This window comes from Diabrotica undecimpunctata, chromosome 4 (genome assembly GCF_040954645.1).
Source record: "Diabrotica undecimpunctata isolate CICGRU chromosome 4, icDiaUnde3, whole genome shotgun sequence".
NCBI classification, from domain to species: Eukaryota; Metazoa; Arthropoda; class Insecta; order Coleoptera; family Chrysomelidae; genus Diabrotica; species Diabrotica undecimpunctata.
Window position 1 is genome coordinate 92,290,236 of NC_092806.1, and position 26,854 is coordinate 92,317,089.

General features: G+C 33.1%; 1 protein-coding gene across 1 annotated transcript; it reads right to left on the reverse strand.

The window, feature by feature from the left end:
- Positions 1 to 1,249: 1,249 nt before the first annotated feature.
- Positions 1,250 to 25,871, reverse strand: LOC140439770 (uncharacterized). The gene is made up of 2 exons (XM_072529910.1): positions 25,076 to 25,871; positions 1,250 to 2,247 (listed from the first exon to the last, which is right to left on the reverse strand). Exons 1-2 carry the CDS (start codon positions 25,571 to 25,573, stop codon positions 1,327 to 1,329), a joined length of 1,419 nt encoding a protein of 472 aa, XP_072386011.1. The 5' UTR covers positions 25,574 to 25,871; the 3' UTR covers positions 1,250 to 1,326.
- Between the last annotated feature and the right edge of the window lie 983 nt (positions 25,872 to 26,854).

The window sequence follows — 26,854 nt, forward strand, 5'->3', positions numbered from 1 at the left end:
TCGTTTTATAATAAAAAATTGTTAAATAGATATTGATTTTTATTTTAATAACACAAACAAATTGACTGGCATTACCCACACTCATGACCGGTATTGTCCATATATGGTGACAATACCGGTCAAAGATACTTTTTTATTTTTTGTCTCTGTCAAAGACAAAAATTTTTGATTTTTTAAATTGAATGTGTCTTGCTATAAGTTAAAACCCCAAATGACCAGTTGACGCCTTAAATTTGATTCACAGTTTTACTTTTTTTTATATTAAATTTTCTTCTTAGGTGACCGCGATTTGCACACTTTACCCTATGTATTGTTAAACTGATATAGATCTCGTTCTGATAATTGTTTATTTGAATCTCCTTAAAGGCGGTTTTGGGGAAGATTGTCAAACCTAACATATATAGCCAATATATATTATAAAACTAATTCTAACTGCAATAAACTTTTTTTGCACTGTATCAGTTAACTGATAATGTCCTTTGGCCAACTAGAGTGGCAAATACCTCAATTTCATGTATCGATCATATTTTTTCAAATTTCACTTTGTAAGGTCCTACATGTACTTTATAATATTATTAACGATAACTCAACAACAAAAATGGTTTTATACCCATTTACATAGGGCGAATTATATGAATTGCTAAAATCTGAAAAATACCAGATCTTGTGGTATATCGACATTCTAGGATTTATCACAAAATTTTTAATTGATGCACTAATTTTACCTCTTACATCTTCACGAAAATTTGATTTTGATAAATTTAATTATTTTATTTAATTTGAGCATACTGTATGCATATTTTGCCTAAATGATTTAGTTGCATTATGGCCGATCCCGCGTATTTATTTAGAAATTTCTTAGCGAGAAAGAGAGAGAATAGTAGTACATATAATTTGTAAAAATTCTTCAATCCTTCAATATCTCACTCGTACAAAAAAAAATTTGCACGCCAAGAATAACTTCAGAATGGTCATTCAACATTTTTAGGAATTTAATGTTTACAAATTCGAAACTGTACTGTAGAACATCAGGATCGTTTCTGACAGCGATCAGAAGTAGTGCCTACAATTTTGAAATTATAATACACGGCGAAGTAAATCAAGGTAAGATAGATAATAATAGCAGATTCTACTATTACCCTATTATTTAAATATTATATTCTGAAAAATAGGTATATATAAAATAGTCTTCTTAGTCTTTAGTCTAATTTTCATATTTTTATATTTCAACATTAATAAAAACAGTAAAAAGAAATTATACGTCTTTATTTTCAATACAACAAATTACTTACACTACTAGATTACAATAACTTACAATAAAATAACCTAATCAAGAATAGCAAAATTAACAACACAATTGATAAGCCATTTGGAGGATTTGTGCTTTAACTCTGGCATATGATACATTAACACAGGTGGATTAGATTCTTCATACACTATATAATTACAACATTTTGCGTTGGTTTTAGCAGCGTGGAATGGAAAGTTGACTTTCTTTTCACAAGTAGAAGGCGTAGGAGCTCTTTGTAATATTTGTCCACTACCTGCTTTTATTATCGTTACCAAATTATCCTTTTGAACGTTAAATCCATGCACATTCACTAAGTCCAAATGTCCAGTAATGTAAAAACTTATGCCATCAAAAAGTTTTGGCAGCCTTAGCATGTTGTTCATTATAGACTTTTGTATTCCAATGTTAAGTAAAGGTAGATCTACAAATGTGTAATCAGTTATCGGTATATAGTAATTATTGTCCAAATAATCGTCTATATATTCTTGAGGAATTATTGTACAACCATCCAACATAGCAGTTAAGATTTTAACGGATATTTTATGTCCTTTTTTTATTATAAAATGAGTTACTTTTTTGCAATCATATTTTTCTTCAATTTTTATTTTGTTTTGCTTTAATTTGTTTTTATATTTGGTGTCTGTGTAGTAACAGAAGGCTACCATTTGCTTTAAACAAAACAGTTGAGGCTTTTGATGTATTAGCTTCACCTGCTCTAGAAATAGTGATTTAAATTCATTTGGATCACTTATGCACTCAAAAGGCTTTTTCCCAAAGTAGTCCACTGCATTTTTATCAGCTCCATATTGAAGCAATAAACGTATAATTGATTTATTTCGACAAAAAACAGCTTTATGAAGAGGTGTTGTATAATCTTGACCAGGTATGTTAGTCAAAGCACCATGTTTCAGTAACATATCTACAATTTCTAAACTTCCGCTTTCTATAGCTTCATGCTGAAAAATATTTTAAATAAGTTTTAATAAAACATTGATAAATGATAAAAAATAAAATTTAAAGTACCATAATATACAGGGTGCGCCAAATCTCTGGTTTTCTTTTATTAGAGTATATAAAAAATGTTTATAACGAAACTAACTATATCAAAGACGTCTATAATTTAAAATTATTTTCGATTATACAGGGTTAGTCGGAACAGCGGAATGAACCAAATTGTGTCTTCTAAATGTACAACCCTGTATATTAAAGCATTTTTGAAAATATGAAGAATTTGTATGCAGTTTTATAGGTCTAAAGTTAACAATTTTCGAAATATTTACACTTTCATTGAGACAAATTCTAATATTTAAAGGGATATAAATTAGATTTTTAATGTAATAAAAAGGTAAATGATGTCAAAATCTTTATAATGTGGTGTTTGCTTTTTAAATAATTTAATATCTTTGACATGTATCTTTGACATCTATACAATGCAGTGGGATAACTATTTTCAAATACTAAATTTCCCGATCGATCCATTATTAAATTCCAATCGATTCAATTAGAATCGAATCAAATAGAAACGAATTGGACAAATCTAATGACTCGAATCGAAACAATTGGAATTGGATTGAATCGAATGGATTCGAATCGATAGGAATCGATTGGAATCGCATCGAATTGATTGAATGGAATTCAATCAAATCGATGGGAATCTAATAAAATGGAATCGAATCGAATGAAATCGATTGACTCGAATTAAATCAAATAGAATCGATTGGAATCGAATTGAATCATTGATATCGAATCGAATGGAATCGAGTCAAATCGAAACAATTGAATCGAGTCAAATTGAAACAATTGGATCGAATCGAATGGAGTCGTATCGAATCGATTGAAATAGAATCGAATAAAATCGAATCAAATTGAATCGATTGGAAACGAATCGAATCGAATTGATTGGGATCGAATCGATTGGAATTGAATTGATTGGAATCGAATTGATTGGAATCGAATCGATTGGATTAAATTCGGAGAAAATTAATTGTATCTGGAAACTGTTCTCGTGACTGGCTGGTTCTAAAGTGGACAAAAACTGTCTTATCAGTATTAAGCAACAACCGATTTCCACTGAACCACTGTTCAGTCTTGCTTAGAATTTGCTCTGCCACTGTGAGGAGTGTTTCTAAAGTTTTTTCCCAGAAAAGCACATTTAAGTCATCAGCGAAATTTACAAGGTTTGAGGAACTACTAACCATCGCATTTGGAAGGTCGTTTATGTAGATCAAAAAGAGAAAAGGCCCCAGGTCACTCCCCTGTTTTATGCCTAATTTTAAATTGATAGGATCAGAGTAAACCTTACATCCTCTTTTCTCCAGGCATACCTTTTGCGACCTATCTGTGAGAAATGATTTTATCCATTTTAATGCCGATCCCTGTATTCCATAAAGATGTAATTTTTGTAATAAAAGAACATGATCTAGGCTATCGAAAGTCTTAGATAGGTCCAAAAAAGCACCTAGTGTTTTCATCTTTGCCTCCTTAAAAATTTTTGATATAGGTAGCTGTCTCAACAGATCTCCCTGCGAGAAAACCTGTGAACTACTAAATAAGTTGTTTGTAGTAAAAAAGTTTTGTAGTCTGAAATATATTGCTTTTTCGAATATTTTTAAGAATGATGGAAGAAGGCTTATTGGTCTATAGTTCTCCATCTTAGTAACATCACAATTTTTAATTAGTGGCTTCACAATTGCCAGTTTTAAACTTTGAGGAAATTTACCTTGTCTGAAAGAAGCATTAACTATAAAAGAAAGAGGAAGAGAAATCTCTGATGAAACATATTTAATTAAGTTGGTTGATATTTCATCATAACCAGAGCTATGCTTGTTTTTTAAGTTATTTATTATGTGACTTATTTATTTCTCTGAAACGGGAGTTAAAAACATGTAATGATTAGTTTGTTCGATATTAATTTGAAAATTTTTTACATGCTTTATTTTCTTTACAGCTTCTGGCGCTGCATTTGCCATAAATTGATTTATTTCGTTAGAAAGCACCTGAGGGTCACCCTCCAAACAGAAATTACCTTGATTTTTGGAATTACCCTTAATCTCTTTTACCAATTACCAAGCCATTTTAGTTTTATTTTCGCTATTTTCAATTCGTTCTTTATAACAATTTTTTCGAGATTGAGTGAGTAAAGAATTGTGTTTGCGTTTTTCTGTCCTGTAAATATCTTTGTAATCAACATTATTGGTAGACAGTGTAAAAAAAACATCAAGCCTAGATTTACAATGCTTTATATCATCATTTTTAAAGTACTTTTATGATTTTTTTATTTGCTGTATTTATCTCTTAGAGTGGAAAACATAGTATAAAAATTTTCTGAACTATACTCATAAAAGCATCCCACTGATTATGTACATCTAATGTCTCAAAAACAGATAACCAGTCTATATTACCTAACATGAATTTAAAAAAACGTTTATTTTTCTTGCTAAATATTCGTTTTTTTATTATATTCGACTCAAATTAATGTAATTCAAATTTTACCTTTTGAGCAGTATGATCAGATGTATGAGGATTGAATACAAGAGAATCAAATATGTCAAGATTTGTAAAAATATTATCTATACAGGATTTTTTGTTACTTTGTATGCGTGTATAGTCTTTGATAGAAGGTTTAATATCAAAGGAGCTCAAAAACAATTTTAATGTGTCTGGCCATCTCGCACCCTCAAGCAGCATATCTAAGTTAAAATCACCAGCCAAAAAAAAATGGAATCCTTGGATGAAATGGATCTCAAGCACGAGAAATAATTTTCAACGTTTTTAAGTTTACAACCGAAGAATCTAATGCAGATAAAGTCTTAGTTGATTTAAAAAAGATACAAGAACGTGTAGCTCATTTAACTGGTAATTATAATACTCATTTTCAAAATAAATTCAGCTTTAAATAATTTAATTTAAGTTAAGTTACAATCAATAAATAAATAAAAAATTACATTGCATTAGATTACCAGTAAATAATGTGAAACACATGTGAAATAGAAATGACATAAAAATTGAAATGTGTTTCTCCAATATGTTTATGTACTACAGATATGCTGGACACTTTAATATTTTGATACATTGCATTTTTCATAAATGGGAAACGAAATATCATATTGTAAGCAATGATATCACAAGATAAAAGGCCGATAATACTTGAGTTTATCGTCTGGCTTAGAAAAACAAACAAAGAACGCGTGTTCTGTGTTGTGTTTAGTTTGGTAATCATTAAGACATAATTTTTATCTGTCCGCGATACATACAAAAATACCTTCCCTTTGAGAATTAATTACGTTTTACGAAAATAAATATTAACAGTTTTTTCTACGTTTTATTCAATATTATTATTTTTATTTTGTTTTCGTGGTTAATAAGTTTATCACACATGCATCCACACAACCACGGAACATATCTACTAACGTAATTTTCAGATCCCAACTAAATTTTTGATACGGCAACTACGCATTTGTGACACCCGCGATTAAGTACCTCTCCTATCTCTCTTAGAATAAGTTCTTTTCTATTTTCGCGCAGCTGACTCGCCAGCTCTCGCTTGTCGGATTGTACTTATCTTATAACGTACATTGAGTAGGGATGACGTCACCGGTATGCGTATAGTGACATAACCGTTAATTTTTTTAAATAGAAATTGATATAATGCGACACCGCATTTGAAGGAGAATTTAATTCTCTATATATCGACATTATATTTTTAACTAAAATATTTTTTAAGGGTACAAAAACAATTTATTTAAATTCAACTAAATTACAACTAATGATTTAATTCATAATGTACTTTAAAGTAACCAAATTATGCAATACAATTATTTTAAATTAAATGTTCGAAATGCCATCCATCCGTACCTGCCATGACTTTCTGAAGTAAATACTTAAAAAAGCAAAAATAAGTAAAAATAATAATGGACACAAAAAGTTATCTCATAAACACTGAAACTTTTTGTCAAATGTTAATTCAAGCAAGTGATAGTGACATAGTTACTGTAATATTTATTGACGTAAATGTTTTGATTTTGTGAATTGACATCAGTTGTAAATTGTAATTTTTACTTTTGAATACTAAATTATGGCTCACCTAAATGAAACACAACGCATAGAAATATTAATTCTTAACGGATGCGGAGATAAAAAAAGAACACAGAACGAGGTATGCAATTTATTCAACGCAAAATTTCCAGACAGACCCATCAGCCAATCAACAGTAAGTAAAATAGTCCGAAAATTTGGAGAAACTGGGCACGTTAAACATATTCCAAACGCTGGGCATCCTAAAATTGAAGACAATGTGAAACTTAATATTTTATTAAATGTACATGACAATCCTCACAGTAATTCAACACAAATGAGTGAATATGCTGGAGTTTCCCAACGATCGGTATTACGTATTAAAAAAAAAAAAGAAAAATACCATCCCTACAAAATTCAACTACATCAGGAATTAAACGACGACGATCCCGATCGTCGGCTTCAATTTTCTGAAATTATGCAAGATTTATGTATCCGCAATCCACATTTCATCAATCAAATCTTTTTTTCCGATGAAGCCACATTTTTTATACATGGTACCGTGAATCGTCAAAATTGCAGATATTGGAGTCAAGAAAACCCACATTGGATGACTGAGTCACACACGCAATACCCTCAGAAAGTAAATGTATGGGCAGGGATCATTAATGACATAATCATTGGCCCTTTTTTCTTTGAAGAAAATCTAACAGGAGAACGTTATTTAACTTTTTTGGGAAATCAACTTATACCTGTCCTTGCTAACATGTATCCAAATGCCAATAATCCAAATTTACCTAGTGAAAATATCTGGTTTCAACAAGATGGAGCCCCTTCGCATTACGCACGTGAAGTACGTAAATTTTTAAATCATTGCTTTCCCAGGAGGTGGATCGGAAGACGAGGTTTAATAGAGTGTCCAGCAAGGTCGCCAAATCTAACACCTATAGACTTTTTCCTGTAGGGTTACATAAAATCAAAAGTTTATGTCAATAGACCCCAAAACTTACAGGACATGAAAGATAGAATTAGGCATGAAATGAGTCTAATTACTCCCGAAGTCATCCGCAATGTACTTGATGAATGTGTCCGTAGATTCGCATATTGTCAAGAAACCGATGGATGGCATTTCGAACATTTAATTTAAAAAAATTATTATTATGCATAATTTGGTTACTTTAAAGTACATTATTAATTAAATCATTAGTTGTAATTTACTTGAATTTAAATTAAAAAAACTAATTGTTTTTGTACTCTTAAACAAAAATATTTTAGTTAAAAATGTAATGTCGTTAAATAGAGAATTAAATTCTCGTTTAAATGAGGTGTCGCATTATACCGATTTCTATTTAAAAAAAATTAACGATTACGTCAATACACCTACACCGGTGACATCATCCCTACTCGATGTACCATCGAGTTAGAATCTATGGAGAGGGCATCACGTGACTAAAAACGACCTCACTTCGGCCATATTGTTACGATCGTTTTGACAGATCTTGTGTGATTGTTTACGTTTGTTGTTTTTCGAATATTTTTAGTTTTATAATACTTTTATAAAAACTGTAATATTATATTGTGATAGTGCATAATAATGGTTTCTTGTTCTCAACGTAGTTGCAGTAGCAGAAGCAATGTTAATAAAAAATCTTCAGGAATAACGTTCCACAGGTTAGTATACAAATATGTAAACAAAGTAATGGCCCGTACTTCAGAGAATAAATTAATAGTATTCATAAAAAATCTTATAAGTAAGGTAGATCGTGCTATTCTTGAGAAACGCAAATATCTTCATCCTAAATATCTTAAAATTTCTTATTAACTGCTGCAACATAATTTTTATTTCTACACAGAATTTCCATTGTGATATTTGGCAGATATTCAATTTTGTTTTTTTAATAATAATTTTTCTTTTAACTTTGATAATTGAACTAAATTTTTAAGTGTCAGTTAATTTGTAGTTATCAAATATACAGGGTGGTCCTTATGTAATTGTACAAACAAAAACCGTAGATTCTACACTTTAGAATATTACGATCCAAGCCAACTTGTTTTAATAAAATGTTGATATTAAGAAAGATACAGGGTGTTAAACTGGAAATTTAAAATTTTATTTTTCACTATAACTTTTACGTTTGTAAATATTTTTGGACAAAAATTTACAGTTGGATGCTTTTAAGTAGGATAAATTATAATTTTATACATACTTTAATGTATCTAATAGAGAGCGCAACATATGAAACATGTGTAGCATAAATTTGCGCTTAATTTTTTTGCTCTTTAAGTTAGCTCTATTTGTATTAAAAAATATTAAAGATACATTATTTTTACAAAGAAAAGGTATACTTGTTAGTAACCTGAAAATTCAACCGTTTTCGAGATAATCGCATTTTATAGGTCAGCTGCATAATAATTCTTAGTTTTGATATTTGTGCGGTAAATAACTGAATACCTGTAGGTAAACATAATTCATAGTTTATTCTTATTAAAATAACTCAAAGATGATAATGTAACATTACAAAATTATTTGTTATGGGTGCTAAATGTCTTATTGGTGAAAAGATTCTTCATCTTCTTCTTTAGGTACCGCGTATTCAGATGATGGCCGTCATCATGTTTACAATTTCCCTTTTCTATCGCTCCCTTAAGTTTCTATAATGGCGTTGTATTACTTTTTCTCTACTGTAAAATGCTGAAAACCCAAAATATGTGGTATATGCAAGATGGTACACCACCACATTCTAGAGAAAAGGCAGTTAGAACATACTTAAATATAACTTTTCTGAACGTTGGATTGGTCGTGGTAGTTATATTCCTTGGCAGGGTGGTGAGATATTGATATAATTATTTAATTCATAAAAAATTCGAAAAGAATACTTATTATTCATTATGTAAATTGTTTACCCATTTTTATTAGGACAAATAGAAACTAGAGCACAAGTATTGAATAACACATATGTTTCTTGTTTTATAATACTTTTGCTACAATATAGTAAACACACAAGCAATTTAGTTCAGCATAATATTAGTTCGTTAGTAAATCACAATAGTCCATTTGTTCGAGATGTAATTATAGTTACTCGTAAGCTGTAACGTAATCATATAAATAAGTAATGTCATCGATAGGTTATTCCGTGTGTATATAAGTAACCAATGGACGAGATACATCACAGTTTAATACGTTATTTAACCTCTGCGACAAATAAGATGTAGTTCCATCATATACCATAAAATTTGGATATGTATCCAAAAGAATATATTCATCCATTATACATTATAGCCACCGCGTAGCCCAAAGTTTAATCCGCTTGATTTTGGTGTATGAGGAGCATTAAAACAACGTGTCTATAAGAATCCCATAAACATTCGCAACCAACTATGGGAAGAAATAAATACTGCAGCAGTTTCTTTAGAACTAATGATGCTATTTAATATGGGACGATCTTTTATGAAATATATTGACAAATGAATTAAAGAAAATGGTGGACATATCGAACACTTACTTTGACAAAAAGTTATGTTATTTAGTTAAGCTATTTCTTAATTTGGTTTTTAAATAAAATGTTTTAATTATGACTTTAATTTAACATAAAACGTAAAATGTTTGATGTAAAATCCTATTATTCTATTATTTTGTCAAATCCTATTAAATTATCCTGGTGATATATTTATGTTATTTAATATTTCGTTAACTATTAACTTTAGTTAAAGGTATTTTATACCAAAATTCAGAAGTATTAATGTTTTTGTCTATTTTTTCTTCGTTGTCTGGAGTAATTGCCTTAAATCAGAATTATGCAGCCGATTTTTAAAATGCGATTATCTCGAAAACTGTTAGTTTTGAAGTTATTAACTGGTATATTTTTTTGTTAAAATAATGTATCTTTAATATTTTTTGTCCCAAATACAGATAACTTAAAGAGCAAAAAAGTTAGGTGCAAATTTATACCACATATATGGCGCCCTCTAGCAGTTACATCAAAGTCTGCATCAAATTATAAATTCTCATATTTAAAAGTACCCAGTTGTAAATTTTTGTACATAAATGTTTACAAACATGAAAGTTATAGCGAAAAATAAAATTCTAAATTTGCACTTTAACACCCTGTATCTTTCTTAATATCAACATTTTATTAAAGCAATTTGGCTTAAATCGTAATATTTTGAAGTGTAGAATCTACAGTTTCTTTTTGTACAATTACTTAAGGACCACCCTGTATAAGTTGTAAAACGAAATTATTTCTTTTATTTCATACCGTATAATTCATTTTACCCTTTAAAATATTATTTATATTATTATCTCTTGTCTATGGTCGTTAGCCACACCTACTGACGCCGTTTTTAATACACACGTTAATATGATCATAGCTTCTCCATAGATTCTAACTCGATGCCATGTACGTTATAATATGGGTATTTTATAACAAAAATCGACCTGTTTCGGTATTTCCCTCAAAACTCGACGGTTCTCGAAATATTCATAATATTCCATAATTTAGCCGTTCACTGTACGACGGGCTCGGGTGTAAATACTGGTATCTAAAAAAATTGTCGAAATTAACTTTTTGCATGAAAACAATGGTATCTGCAGTTCTAAATCTGTTGATATTTCGTTAATAATTTAAAATAGGGCGCTGTAAATAAGTTGCAAATGGCAGCTAAGTAACATCGAATTTGCGTAAATAATGGTATGTGTAAAACATGGTTACGATCAGGTGGATCAATTTTTTGCTGCCAAAAATAAAAATGTTTTAAGCGAAATTTTGCTAACAAATAGTGACAGCGAGTTTTATGATTCCGATAAAGATCCGGAATATATGCCTAACGATGACAATGGACCAATAAAGGTAAGAAATTTGACATATTAGCGAATAAACTACATTGCATGTAAACAATGGTAAGTGAATTCAGATACCATTTTTACACGCATGTAGATATTTGGTTATTTGCGTGGTAGTTCTATGTACACATGGATTTATTTTTTCTTGCAGAAATCGCAGGATATAAATGAGGAAAATTTTACACGACAAATAACTGAAGTTACAAACAGTGAAAATAAAGGACGAAAACGTAAACGTGTAAATAAAAAACAAACCATGGAAAAGAATAAAAAGAAAGAGTGGCAAAAATATCTCAGCTATCGAGATAAGGGAATGGTGCAAAAAGAATAGAACCAGACTGCTGTTGTAAAAATAAATGTTTTACACATTTATCCGAAGATGAGGCGAAAAACATTTTTGAGAACTTTTGGAAACTGGGCAACTTTAATATCCAAAATACATACATATTTGGTTGCATAGAGCTAAAATTTAAAGCTCGTAGTACTACTAAAAATACATCTTCAAGGCGAATCGTGATGTATTACATAAGCTTCTCTATGACGTAGATTACAAATTTGTAAGAAGGCATTCTTAAGCATACATGGGTTACAAAACAATAGAGGAAGAATTGAGAATGTTGTAAAATGTATGAAAACTGGTTTATCAACTTCAAAGATGAATGGTAGGTATTCACACAAAAATCATAAAAAAAAATACACATATACTGATCAACAAATCGGTTTTGTCAGGTGTTTCATTGAATCACTACCTAAGTACAAGAGCCACTACTCTCGTCAAGATCCTAACACATATTTCATGACGTTGGAATATACTGTAGAGAAGTGTTATGATGTTTATAAGCAAGAATACATACGACAAGTCAGCAACTGTGTATTTTCGGACAAATTTAGACGTATATTTACCGAAGAATTTAATATTAAGTTTAAAAACCCATAAACAGATACCTGCGGTGTTTGTGACAGCATAAACGTCGCTCTTAAAAATGCCGCTTCAAAAACTGATAAAGACGCTATACAGTTGTTTTGTTACAAATTCAGCATCCATAGTTTGTATCCCTCCCAGTAGTATTCCTACATGTGGGATGAGGCAACAGCTGGCAGAGAACCTGACTAGATTGGAAGCTGCATAATTAAACATTTTTCATCCCATGATATAAAAGGTTCCAAACTTGTGAACAAAATAAGAATTGGTGACTTGCCTCAGTTTGGATTCGTCTAGTAGCAGAAGGCCATTTTAAAGAAATTATTCATGTGTTTCTTCAAGTTGGCATACAATGCTTCCTTCAGATCGAGATTTTGCCCTAGTGGAAAAACACATTAGAGCTCACTGACAATATGTCTATTCTCCAACGGAATGGGAAGCAATTTTACTTGCTTCACATAAATAAACACCATTCATAGTATATCATATTAAACAGGAAGACTTTTTAAAAATTTCTGATATGAAGAATTATTTCCAACAATCAAAACCAGCCGACAATCATCAGACGAGTATCCGAAACGCTGTTAGAATGAGATTTTCAGATCTGGATAGAATTATCGGACTCATATAGTGGCCATTTTACTAGTGACTCAATTAAAAAAAAGAGGCAGACCGGTTCGATTTAAAGAACAGTTTCCCAACAAACTAGAAAGGAAATATGAAGCTCAGCTTGCCATTGAGGCTGAAAAACTTGAACATGTGCTATCATGTATACAGTGGATACCCTCAGTGCATCATGAGTATTATATAAATCTACGTGTTAGATCCAATGCTTGAATTTAAAGTTTTGAATTATTTTTTAGTTAGGACATATTTTCTTCAAAAAACTTTTAACTAAATATTTTATTATGTAATTTGTTTTTAAATATAATAATACAAACAATGGTATCTACTACAGTGTGTTAATTAAAAAAGTGTCTATTTAAAAAACAGCGTGATGTGAATGTATTTTCACGGACAGTGGAAAGGATTGTCTCAAATGAGATGGATGAAAAGATAGATGGACTGTCTAAAATTGGATACTTTTTTTACGTGTAGACAATTTGTGGTTAAGGTCAGTCGCCGCAAAATAAGTGCTGAGACAGCTGATATTTCTTACCAAATGTTTTTAGTGGTGTACCTTTTACGGCGTCTGATGCTTGTACAATATGCGTTTTAATTCTGCATAGATAAAGGGATACCTGATAGGCAATACCATTTGGAATTCTAGATGCATATAGATCTAAGAGGATATAATCCAAGTGAATGTTATGTGTGTAGAAATTATACTTGCGGTATGAATAGAAGAAAAAGTGGTTCTTGGAAATACATTGCAACAAGATATACTCAACTACCTGTGCCGCATTTAAATTAAGTTTCTATTCCAGCTATATAATTTTCACCAGACAATCTGACCCATCAATATTAGAAACCTAAAAACCAATGAAGTAAGTGTATCAATGTATCCACCATTAATAATCACTGCCCCATGCGATCACATTGAAATCACACAATTTCGTTTCAATAATATAAGAAGCTTGTAACTATCGCAACGACAATCGATTCTTTTCGAAAACAGCTTGAATCGATCGAACATTTTGGCAGTAGATTTTCCTAATACCAATTCAAAAAATTCTGTACGGAACAAATAAGGAGACATGCATCACTAAAGAAATTCATCGAGTTGTAATATAATGACCAGTAAAATATTTGTACCGACTTAAAAGTGGTAACTCCCTTAAGAGGTATGCAAACAGGTTAACATGATCACTGGTGCAGCGGCTAGATGCTCTTTTGCATCTAGCCGCGTTACATAGTTACAAGTGCTTTTTTTATTTTTTTACTTCCAGTCCCTTGTAATGTAAATATTATACTTTCTGAGATATTCAGGATAAATGTTAGAAAATATGAATCCTTAAGAGCGTAGGCGCAAAATTTCGGGCCAATGCTTTTTAAATGCAATCATTTTTTTCGAATCCTGAGAAAACTAACAAATATTTTTGAAAAATTTAAACGCAAAATGAAAGATTGCTATTATTACCGAGGGCCGAAAGTCCCTTAGAATAAACAAAATTTTTTTTTTGAATGAGATATTTGAAATTAAAAATCACACTAAATTTTCTCTTTTTTTTCACCCCTGTAACTTATTAAAATAAACATTATAGAAGTTTTCAGGGACTTTCGGCTCTCAGTAATAATGTATTCTTTCATTCTGCGTTTAAATTTTTCAAAAATACTTATTAGTTTTTTTAGGATTTGAAAAAACTGAATGCATTTAAAAAGCATTGGCCCGAAATTTTGCGCCTACGCTCTTAACCTCGATTTTCAGTTCTAAAATATTTCTTGAATATTGCATAACTTTTTCAGCAGGAGCATATAGAGCTAACTTTTTCAAGTTCTAAACTACCCAACTCACTATGACCCACTTAAATTGTTTTTTAATAGATCCTGATTATATCTATGTACTACGAAAAAGATGATCCTCCGTATGTTGTTTCGAGATTTTTGAAATTACTTCTACAATTCTTCGTAATTTATCTATTACTAGCTGATTCGCCGAACTTCGTACCGCCTTGAAATTAAATAATGTATCAAGTTTAATAAGCTCCTCTTTCGAAATCTCTGGGTAATGAAATAAATCTGGTCGATAGGTGTCAATAGCGACTTTACCATTTCCAATATCTAACAGCTGCTTCGAAAATACAATTGCACTTTCATCTTATTGCAAAAACACTCGCATGACATCTGTCAATTGGAACGTCTTTAGATGCGCAACAAATTGAATTTGTTTAGTTCATCTGCAGCAGTTAATTGGGAAATAATTATTTATTAAGGAACAGTCTGAAAATAGAATCATGGCTCCACCAAAAATGTATTTGATGGTCACGAATATCTTTCAGAGTTTTGTCCAGTCCCTGTAATAATCTCTTGTGGGCCAATGTTCATTCATCCCAAACGATTAATTTGCATACCTGTAAATTCTTCGCCATTGATCTATTTTTGGCGATGTTGTAGTCTGGTGTTTTATTTATTTGTATGTTTAATGGTAATTTCAAGACAAAATTAGCAATTCGTCTGCGTTCCAATAAAGTTACAGATATTCCAAATAAAGCCAACACTAGGGCTACTATGATCTGATCCTTGATCCTAACGAAAAAATTAGTAATGTTTTTCTGTCCATCCCCAGCATCAAGGAAGTAAATTACACCAGATCTGGTGTTCACAGTCTCTAGCAAAGTATGACATGCAATCTTTTGTTGTTGATTCACTTGTAGAAAATGTGTATGAACTATTTCGACAGATGCTTCATTGTTGAACTGTTGTTCTCTTTGTAACTGTTGTTCTCTTTCATAAAGTCATAAAAAAAATTTATTTACTGTCACATATTAATGGTGTGTCATAAATTTTCTTTGAAAGATATATTAATCTACATAAAAAACTATGTGTTGATAATTAACTAAAATAAAAACATAAAATAAAAGACAGACCAAACAATTGAATTAGAATACTGCAGGTATGTTAATATTGATCAAATTTAAAATTAGATTTTATTATAAATATTTTATTTTATTGTATTCTATTTTAATTTATACTACTTTTTATCCTGGATTTCCTGATCGCGTGTAACTGCAACATTAAAAATTTCTTTAAATTAGCCATATTTGAAAAATTATGGCTCTCATCCCTACCGCAAATGTAAGTTCTAGTTTTGCTAAAAGAATCGTTGTAATGCTGTCAATAGTTTGCTTATTTTTTCTAACCTTTTTACACCAACGCAATTGTTTAAATATTCTTTCGAAGATTCATATTTTTTGACATTAGCTGATAAATTTTTCAAATCTAAATATCTCTGACTCACCGAAACATTTTGCTGAAAATTTGAAAGCAGTAGACAAAACCAACAAAAAAGTGAATGTCTAAAATATCTACCGCATAATAATTTATAGTTTTCATACCATATTGTTTTAAACAATCTCGAAAATGGTCAATTATCCTTCTTATCTGTGGATAAAATTTGTAAATTTGGCAAAGGACATTACAGTAATTTTTAATCTTTCTTGATTTTGGCGACTTGAAAAAGGCATTTCAATCAAACTGCATATTGTATTTAATACCCGAAGCACGAATGAAGCCAAAGGCGCGCGATTTCATTGCCTTTCGAAAGAGCTGACTAGCCGTGCTGCTCGGGTTGCTCCTGCCTAAGCGTAAGACAGAGAAATATAGACGTTTATTCTATTCTAAGGCGAACATTTGAAGCGCCTCTTTACTACGAGGGGCGCAAAATAATTACTTCAGAGAGAATGAACTAAAATTTGAGAGAATATAAGAAAATTGTTTTTTTAAAACATGCATATACATTATGAGCAGCATATTTTGTTTAAAGAATAAGTGAACAAAATAAAATTTTTGTTCAAAAAATAATTACTATTGTTACGATAAATATACTGGCCTAACTTTTATGACTAATTATTCTGTTTTATTGTAGAAATTTCGGTGGAAGTCTAGATTCAAATTATGGTGAATTCTCCAACTTGATGTTCTCGACTATTCCAGTATATCAGGATTTCGTATATAAATACAACATTTTTATATGGAGAGTTAGTTAATACTCAAGACCCGCGCTCGCGAATTTGTACGTACGGATATAATAAATTATTGTCAGATAAGTTAATATAAATAAAGAAATAAATTAAATCCGTAAGTGTTATAAATATTGAACCTTTTAATAAATTTACAACAAATGGTGTCAGAGTGAGATCGAACATAAATTAGACTTATAATAATAATACAAGTGAATATAAAATAAATTGTGAAAATGACGACGATTTATGAGCTGACAGTGACTACTTTAAGAAGACATCTAGAAGACAGAGAATTAGCTTCTACCGGAAAAAAGGCTGAGTTAGTCCAACGACTAAAGAACGCTTTGCTAGAAGAAGGACTAGATCCAGAGACTTATATATTTGAAGACAAACATGATGCTGTCATCTCGTCGATTTCGAAATTAGAGAACAAAGTTTCTGGCGATATTTCGAAAGTTTCCGGCGACATCGCTTCTTTAGAAAGCAAAGTCACTTCTGAGATGTCTGCCCTGGACGATAGAATATCTTCGTTAAAAAACCAAGTTGCTGCCGATATGTTAGCCTTCGAAGAAAAGATTAAAGAGATGGAAAGGAAGATGGAAGAAACAGGGACAGCAGAGAGAGGTAACAATCCGATTACAGTGGAGATAAAAGAAGACGAGACGAAATTTAAGTTAGAGACACGGCCGAAATTTGAAGGAAGTGGAGGTTCTATTCATGTTAAAGTCCCAACTTTCGACGGAAAATCATCATGGAACAACTACATGAAACAGTTCGAATCAGCCGCAAGAGCAAATGGATGGTCTGAAAAAGAAAAGGCTGTAAACCTGACTATCGCTCTTCGAGGAGATGCCTTAGATGTGCTTCAGACCATAGCCGTAGAGGAGACCGATGATTTCGAACAACTGAAGAAGAGGTTAAATATGCGATATGGCCACGAACATTTGGAGCATGTATATCAGTCACAGCTTAAAAATCGTAGACAGAAGAAAGATGAGGCTCTTCAAGAATATGAGGTAGATATTGCCAGATTAGTACGATATGCTTATCCAACAGCTCCCGAAGACATGATGGAAAAATTGGCCGTTCAAACGTTTATTGATGGTCTTCGTGATCATGAAATGCAGAGAACACTGCGATTAGCTCGTCACAAGACGCTGGTTGATGTCTTATCCGCCGCCCTCGAATACGAGTCAGCTACGCAGGCCTCTGGAGGATACAGTAAAGTTAGGACTGTAAAAGAGGAAGGAGATGAAGATAAACTTGACCAGCTCGTTAATATGATGAAAATTATTACATGCAAGAAAACGAAGACCATAAAATCAAGAAACTCACCATCAGGAAAACCAGAACGAGTTGGCTTTAGGGGAGCAGCTTCGACCCGGAACTTTTCCAAAGACCCTCTTATACTAATAGCTTCTTTGAAATGTCGTGAAGATAGTGTATATGTAGATGGAGAAATAAATGGTAAAAGACATACGTTGTTGGTGGATACCGGAGCGACCAGAACCATTATACGTCCAACAGTTATAAACAGCCGAAAGAAACTGTTACCAACGAGGTTGCGACTTCGGACCGCTACAGGTGAAAATGCCAACATTCATGGAGAAATCCAGGTACAATTGGGAATTGGAGCAGAAAAGTTTGTCCATACTGTTATAGTTGCTGACATCGAAGAGGATGTTATATTAGGAATGGACGTAATGAATATGCATGGATTCCAATTGGATTTTAAGAATAAGGTAATCAAAGTTGGCAACGAGGAGGTATTTCTCCATCCACATAATGACAACACTGTGCAAGCAGCCATTAAAGAAGATACAGTCGTGCCTGCGAGAAGCGAAACGATCATAGTAGCGCGGCTACAGGGAATTGTGGACGAAGGGAGACCTGTTATGATGGAGCCTTGGAACCACGACGATGAGGTTGGCCGTGGAATCATAATTGGAAAGGAATTGGTGACTTCGGCTAAAGAAATTCCTGTGAGACTTATCAATGTCAACGACTACCCAGTGACCATCAAGAAAGAGACAAAGGTAGGAACTTGTGTACCTGTGACATCCATAATCCGTCAGGCGACAACATCTGATAATTCCAACGACAAATTCGACCAAATGGTTGCAGTTGCAGGACAGTCTCTAAATCAGATGGAGAAAAGGAAATTAAGGGAATTTCTTCGGCAGTATCGTGATATTTTCGTACCGAAAGGAGGAAAGACGGGAAGAACTACCGTTGTTAAGCATAAAATTGATACTGGTAATGCTAAGCCAATTCGTCAAACAGCTCGACGATTACCACAGGCGAAGAGAGCGGAAGCTGAAACGATTGTTCAGGAAATGAAGAAAGATGGGGTGATAGAACCTTCTACGAGTCCATGGGTCTCTCCGGTGGTCCTGGTTAAGAAGAAAGACGGAACGACGAGGTTCTGTGTGGATTACCGTTTGCTGAACAACGTTACCAAGAAAGATAGTTATCCTCTGCCTCGGATCGATGACACATTGGACACATTGGCTGGAAGTAAATTGTTTTCTACTTTAGATTTAAAGTCTGGATACTGGCAGGTAGAAATGGACCCAGTCGATAAAGAAAAGACAGCCTTCACCACAGGATCTGGATTGTGGCAATTCAACGTTATGCCATTTGGACTTTGTAATGCTCCTGCGACATTTGAGAGGCTTATGGAAAATGTGTTGAGAGGGTTATCTTGGAAAACATGCCTGGTTTATTTAGATGACATAATCGTCTTGGGGGAGACATTCGAAGATCATTTGAGGAATTTAGAAAACGTTTTTAATCGACTTAAAGCTGCCCAATTGATGCTAAACCCCAAGAAGTGCCAGCTATTTCAAGGTAAAGTCAATTATCTGGGTCATATAGTCAGTAAAGAAGGAGTGGCCGTGGATAAGGGAAAAATCGATTCCATTAAGGAATGGCCAAAACCAACTGACAAACATCAAGTGAGAAGTTTTCTTGGACTATGTACTTACTACCGGAGGTTTATTAAGAAGTTTGCAGATATCGCTAAGCCATTAACGCGACTTACAGAGGAAGCAAGAGAATACCGCTGGGATATAGACTGCCAAAATGCCTTTGAGACCTTGAAAAAGCATTTAATAACAGCACCAATTTTAGGGTATCCACTGCCAGAAGGAGAGTTCATCTTAGATACAGATGCAAGTAATGTGGGAATTGGAGGAGTGCTGTCTCAGATTCAAGGAGGACAGGAACGAGTCCTCGGATATTTTAGTAAAGTTCTCTCAAAACCTGAGCGGAATTATTGCGTCACGAGAAGAGAACTTCTGGCAGTAGTGAAATCAGTAGAGCACTTCTATCAATACCTCTATGGAAGAAAGTTTCTAATCCGAACCGACCATGCCGCCCTTAAGTGGTTGATGCAGTTTAAGAATCCAGAGGGTCAGATAGCCAGGTGGATCGAACGACTCCAAGAATACGATTTTAAGATTGAGCACCGGGCCGGAGTTAGCCACAGAAACGCTGATTCTCTTTCCAGAAGGCCATGCTCAGCAGAGTGTTCCCACTGCAACAAAACGGAATCCAAGGAAGCAGCAGTGCTAAGAACGACGATTGTCAACGACGACTGGACGCCTACTAAGATCAGGGAAGAACAAGAGAGAGATCCAGTTATACAGAAAATCCGAAAATGGAAAGAGGAAAACCGTCGACCACCTTGGCAGGAAATATCAAACCTATGCTCAGTAGTTAAGACGTATTGGGCCCAGTGGGACTCATTTATCATCGAAGATGGCTTGCTCAAACGAGTCCTGGAAAATGATGACGGTTCAGAGAAAAGAAGACAGTTGGTGATTCCAAAGAGCAGAATAGCCGAAGTACTTCGTCAGTTACACGACAGTCCATCGGGAGGGCATTTTGGTGTAAGGAAAACCCTTCAGCGAATTCGGGAACGGTTTTATTGGATGAACAGTTCCGACGACGTAAAAGACTGGTGTAAGAAATGTACTATTTGTGCTACGAGTAACGGGCCTCACCGGAAAAGGAGAGCTCCTATGAGACAATATAATGTTGGAAGCCCGTTTGAAAGAATAGCTTTGGACATTGCAGGGCCATTTCCAGAAAGTGAAAATGGGGGCAAGTACATGTTGGTAGTAATGGATTACTTCACTAAGTGGGTCGAGATTTACGCACTTCCAGACCAGAAGGCCGCCACCGTTGCAGATAAGTTGATCCAAGAATATATCAGCCGATTTGGAGTGCCTTTGGAGATCCATAGTGACCAAGGCAGGAACTTCGAAAGTGATCTATTCCAAGGAATATGTGATAGACTAGGCATGAAGAAAACAAGAACTACCGCGTATCATCCGCAATCGGATGGTATGGTAGAACGAATGAATAGGACAGTTGGCAAGTATTTGACAAAGATGGTGTCCGATCATCAGCGAGACTGGGACCAATACCTTCCGTTCTTCACAATGGCCTACAGATCTGCTGTTAACGAATCAACGGGCCAGACACCAGCCAGAGTCCTATTCGGACGCGAAATGCGACTACCTTGTGATCTAGAATTTGGGTGTCGACCTGGAGAAGATGTAGCAGGTGAAGATTATGTGATCGAATTACGAAGAAGAATGGACGATGTACATGAGTTGGTCCGTTCCCACCTTCAGATCGCTAGCGACCGAATGAAGAAACGGTACGATACACAAGCCGAAAAGGGTTGCTTTAAGAAGAACGACAAAGTATGGCTGTATAATCCCAAGAAGCGAAAAGGTTGTTCTCCCAAATTGCAGCAGTTTTGGGAAGGTCCATACCTCATCATGGAGAAGATCAACGATGTCATCTACCGAATAAGCAAGATTCCGAGGGGAAAGCCGATGATAGTACACCATAACCGGTTGGCATCTTTCGAAGGTGACCACGACGTAGATGAAGAAGTGGAAGTAAACCAAGTCCAAGATGTGTCTGACCTCACGTTTGAGGAATTCATGGGTGCCTATGGAGGTACCGGTAAAGCGAGACATGGTGTTACCACTGAAGAAAAGCAAGATCTACTCGCGCTCCCCGATGACTACTCGCTGGCCCTTACCATCCCGGCCAGTATCAAAGACGCACCAGGGTTGGCATCCGTCTTTCGAAGGAAGTTTGGTCGAGTTGCAGAACTTCAATGCCAAGTGCCAGCTCCCGGTAAAACCTTGAAACTCCAAGATGCATCACGTTACCTTTTCTACCTGGTAACAAAAGACACTGCCCGTGACCAACCTACCTACCGAGATGTATGGGAAGCCTTACTTCAATTGAGAGGGCACGTACTAGAGTCCGACGTGCAAAAGTTAGCCATGCCAAAGTTGGAGTGCCGCCAATTAGATTGGAGGGTTATCCGAAATATGGTGGAGGAGATCTTTAAAGACACCGAAGTCCAGGTGTTAGTCTGTTGCAATCCGCATAGTTACTGGTGCGGAGAGAAAACCGTCCCTTGTCATTTTTATACAACTGGAAGTTGTAAAAGAGGGTCCAGTTGCCGATACCAGCATACAGTTCCGGTTCCAGTCCCGACAAGGTTCCAGGAGGAACCATCTTTTAAGAGGGGGGCAATGTTACGATAAATATACTGGCCTAACTTTTATGACTAATTATTCTGTTTTATTGTAGAAATTTCGGTGGAAGTCTAGATTCAAATTATGGTGAATTCTCCAACTTGATGTTCTCGACTATTCCAGTATATCAGGATTTCGTATATAAATACAACATTTTTATATGGAGAGTTAGTTAATACTCAAGACCCGCGCTCGCGAATTTGTACGTACGGATATAATAAATTATTGTCAGATAAGTTAATATAAATAAAGAAATAAATTAAATCCGTAAGTGTTATAAATATTGAACCTTTTAATAAATTTACAACACTATTAATTGAATTAAAAATATTTGTGACCACTTTTTAACTGGCAATCTATTATCAATGTATTCTCCTAATTTTAAATGTATGAAAAAAGGTGAGTTTGATTAACTATGTTAAGAACATAGTGATCTTGCAGAAAATGTTATGTCGAAATTTTCAAAATAAATCAAAGTCAGAATCAGATAAAATTAAATTATTAGAAGAATTTTAAGTAACAAAAACAAAATTTGTTTATGTGTATTTTGAGAACAATTTCCTTAGTGGAAATCTAAATGTCAAAATAAATATATAAACTAAAATTGTGGTTTATTCCCAGCAAGAAATAAAAGAAACAATGAACCCTGTATATTTTTTTAAATTTGAACTCTCATCATTTGAGCTTTCAAAGCTTTTGTCACTTTTACATGTAAACTTAATGAATTTGATGTCTTATAAATAAAAGTTCATTTAAAATTTCATAATATAATATAATTCAAAATAAAGAACTAAACAGTGACATTTATGGTTGTAATTTGGATTCACTTTCAGATTATTTCGTATTTAAATATCGCTGTCCTGGTGGAACATTGACGTAACTGCAAAATTATCGAAAATGAGTTTATGTCGTGATTGGGTCCAAACTTGGTTACCCCATTCATCAGATCACTGTCAGACGTCTTGTTCAGCTTTTAGCCACCAGGAAGCAGATGCGGCATATTTGAAAAATCAGCCGATCTCGGAGACACAATGACAGAATGTATAGTTGTGCTTCGATAGGTCAAGTGTGTGCTTGTACCCACGGTGCTACATTGACGCAATTGTATTTTATGTTATTGTTGCCCTAAGGTTTTTTCACAAATACGCGGAAACATTGACGTAACTGTATTCTGTGTCATTTTTCATCTGGATTTCTCCTTATTGTGAGGCAACATTGACGTAATGTTGCCTCACATGTCCAAATAGGGTATCTGAAGAGAGAGAGACACATTTTAAATCATTCATTAGGTCATTAGGGTCCTTGCAAAGACAGCGAGATTTGTTGGTTTCTTGTATTCAGAATACCTGGGTCATATAATGCGCAATGAACAACGATATGACCTGCTTCGGACCATACTTCAAGGTAAAGTGCATAAGAAAAGAGGTCCAGGGCGAAGAAGAATATCCTGGCTGCATAACCTGCGAAAATGGTTTAACTTAACCACTACTACCGGACTTTTCAGGGCAGCAGTCAACAAAGTCAGAATAGCCATGTTAGTGTCCAACATCTATAACGGATAGGCACCATAAGAAGAATAATTCAGCCACTTGAGTTGAGCTACCGACGTATTTCTACATCAAAAACCACTCCCAGAAATACAAATTGTGCATTTTTCATTACAGGCAAGGGAAAACAAGAGCGGGTATGTAAAACGTTTCTGATTAATACTTTTGGAATAACTGAAAGAGCTATTCGCTCTATAATTAAAGCAGTTTCAATTAAAAAAACTACTATTATACCAGAAGATAAACGTGGGAAGCATGAGAGTCACAAGAAAATAAGTGACAAAATTTTGTATCCTGTTCGTAGCCATATAAATTCAATTCCACGAATTGAAAGTCACTATATTCATAGTTATTCTTCGAGGCAATACATAGCCGGTGGTTTAACTATTGCGGAACTTCACAGGAACTATATAAAGGAACGAAAAGAAGCAAAAGAAGAAGAGTCAGCAACCTATGATTGTTATTCTCGTATTTTCAACAGCGAATTTAATATAGGTTTTTTTATCCAGAAAAAAGATCTTTGTGACCAATGCAAATCTTTTAAAAATGCCAGTTGCTTTCAAAACATATTCCTGGATTTTGTAAAGCCTCTTTATCCATTCGATTCAAATTTTCGTTGATACTTTTTTTGTAATTTGAATTTTATTTTTAAGTTCCTTTTTATTAAAAATGTTTCTTTTACTACAATTTTCAATTTGTTTAATAAACTTTTTCAATGACTTTTTGTTCTTCTTTCGATGCCACCTTTCAAAACTAGCTAGGTAACCAAAAATCTTACAAAATGAGTATGTGGAGTATTTTATCTTTAAAACTAAATTCTAAATTTTTCTTTCTAAAACTAAATTCTTAACTTTTCATCCCTAAATTTGATCCCCAATTAAGTCATTGTTGAATCAGTTATTTTAGGTAATTGCAATTTGGGATCAAATTTAGGGAATAAAAAATTAAGAATTCATTGCGAATGTGTAGTAGAGTTACAGTATATCACAGTGGCTAAGTATAACTGCACTACTAATCTAGTAACTTCATTATGCTTCATTGCATGAGGTATTAAGTAAAATCATTTTTATATTTTTGGCTCTCCTGAAAAGTTACACTTTTGTAGTTGCTTCATTGTTCCACAGGGGCAGCGATATACACTTTATTTATATTTAAATTTATATTAAATTTTAATATATTTAACATGTATTAATACATTTTATTTACACACCAAAAATAAAAGCTCTCAGCAGAATTTAGGAAACATGGATTTTTTCATTATAATACTTACTAGAGGAACCCAACCAGCAAAATCTTGAGCATTAACATCTACTTTTTTTTGTAATAAATTACAAACTTCATCAATTTTTTTTCTTCTGCAAGAGACATGAAGAGAACTTTCTCCCTTGCTATTTATTTTTTGTTTATCAATAAAATTAATGTGGTATGTTTTATTTTTGTATGTAAGTATATTTGGTTTGTTTGATATCAAACTAGTTTTCTTTTGTTCATTAGGAGACTCCTTGTTTAATAGGTTAATTAAACAATCATTAAGATTTACAAGAATATCTTTGGTTGCACTGTACATATTATCCCATTCTATATTGTTATTATTAAAAACTGTTTTACATATTGGACAGGCTGGCTCACTTTTTTTAAAACACATTTTGCAAATATAATGGCCACAGATTTTGAGCCGGACAAGTTGTTTGTTTTGATCATTACATTCTTGACATCCAAGAGAAGTTTGGACATCTTTTAATTTTTCAAAAAGTTCATTAATTTCCATTATAAAAGTTAACAGTTAATAAACATTCCTAGACACTGTTTTCTATGTTACCAAAATGTTACTATAATCCACAGATTTACATCCACCGTTTAATGCGAGTAATATCATAGTATAAAAAGGAAAAACCAGTTTAGTTTGTGGTTAAACTGTGGTAATATGTAAATGTATCAAATGCATATACTTGTGATATATATATATATATATAACATCTTATATATTATCATATTATAACATATTTGTGTACATCTTTAGACACTTAGGTAACTGCACAACTGTTTGTGTTTGTAAGGTTAAAAACAAACCTTAAAAACGCGGGAATTCTTCTTCTTTTTTGTTTCTATAGCTTCCAAGTCGTGGTGACCACCATAGAATATAGACGCTTAAGCCTTAAGCTGGATTTTCACAGATCCGATATCCGATGACACGAAATACGAAATTTTTTGTACGAAAATATTTGATTGTCGTATCCGAAATTTTTTGACATAATATATGTCATATATATGTATGATGTGTCAGATTATTGGATGGATTAATACATAGATAAATAATATATAATTTCAATTAACTGTCAATAAATGTTAGCTGTTTTGATTGATAAACTCCATTCGCTTAGCTCGGGCATATTTTGACAGATTCATTGTCGGAAACCTACAACACAACAATTCCTACTTCTCAGTATTAATAGCTCAAGTATCCTGCTATTACAGACTTCTTTCTTAAAAAAAAGAAGAATTATTCTAAATAGTCGAAGTGTATACTAAACCCATCAAATTTTGGGTAGTATATATTTAAAAAATATATATTTAGTTGTTATAATTTAACATAACTATTTATTATATGGTGCAGATAAATAAATATTGATTGTCGGTAATTCGCAAAGTTCTATTTTATTTACTATTTAGTTTGTTTACTATTAATATTGGCTATGAGTACGGGTGCTTGGTTGTATAGTAATTTCCAGCCACTTTTAGTCTGTCAAAAAGTAACTAACTTCCCAAAAAAATAATTACTAAATTCACTAGACAGTTCGGACTGGGATTAGCGAACCGAGTTTATAATATATATTTATATTATATTGAGCTACGTTCTCGTCGTTTTTGCCTCACATAGTGTAGAAGACCCAAGAGCAACACTTTATTTCATTGCATTTATATAATGATTAGATCATTGTTCCATTTTAAATATATTTCAAATAGTAAACATAAACACTCCACAAAAATAAGATTAAGGGTTAAGGTTCAAGTTAGAATGTCAACAATGTCAAAATTCATCCGATTTTCG

What these genes read in the sequence shown, in the direction of transcription:
- LOC140439770 (XM_072529910.1), bottom strand. Translation starts at nt 25,573, where the DNA reads ATGGAAATTAATGAACTTTTTGAAAAATTAAAAGATGTCCAAACTTCT. An exon ending in TTGCTGGTTGGGTTCCTCTA is followed by an intron (nt 2,248 to 25,075) that starts GTAAGTATTATA and finishes AATATTTTTCAG; the next exon opens with CATGAAGCTATAGAAAGCGG.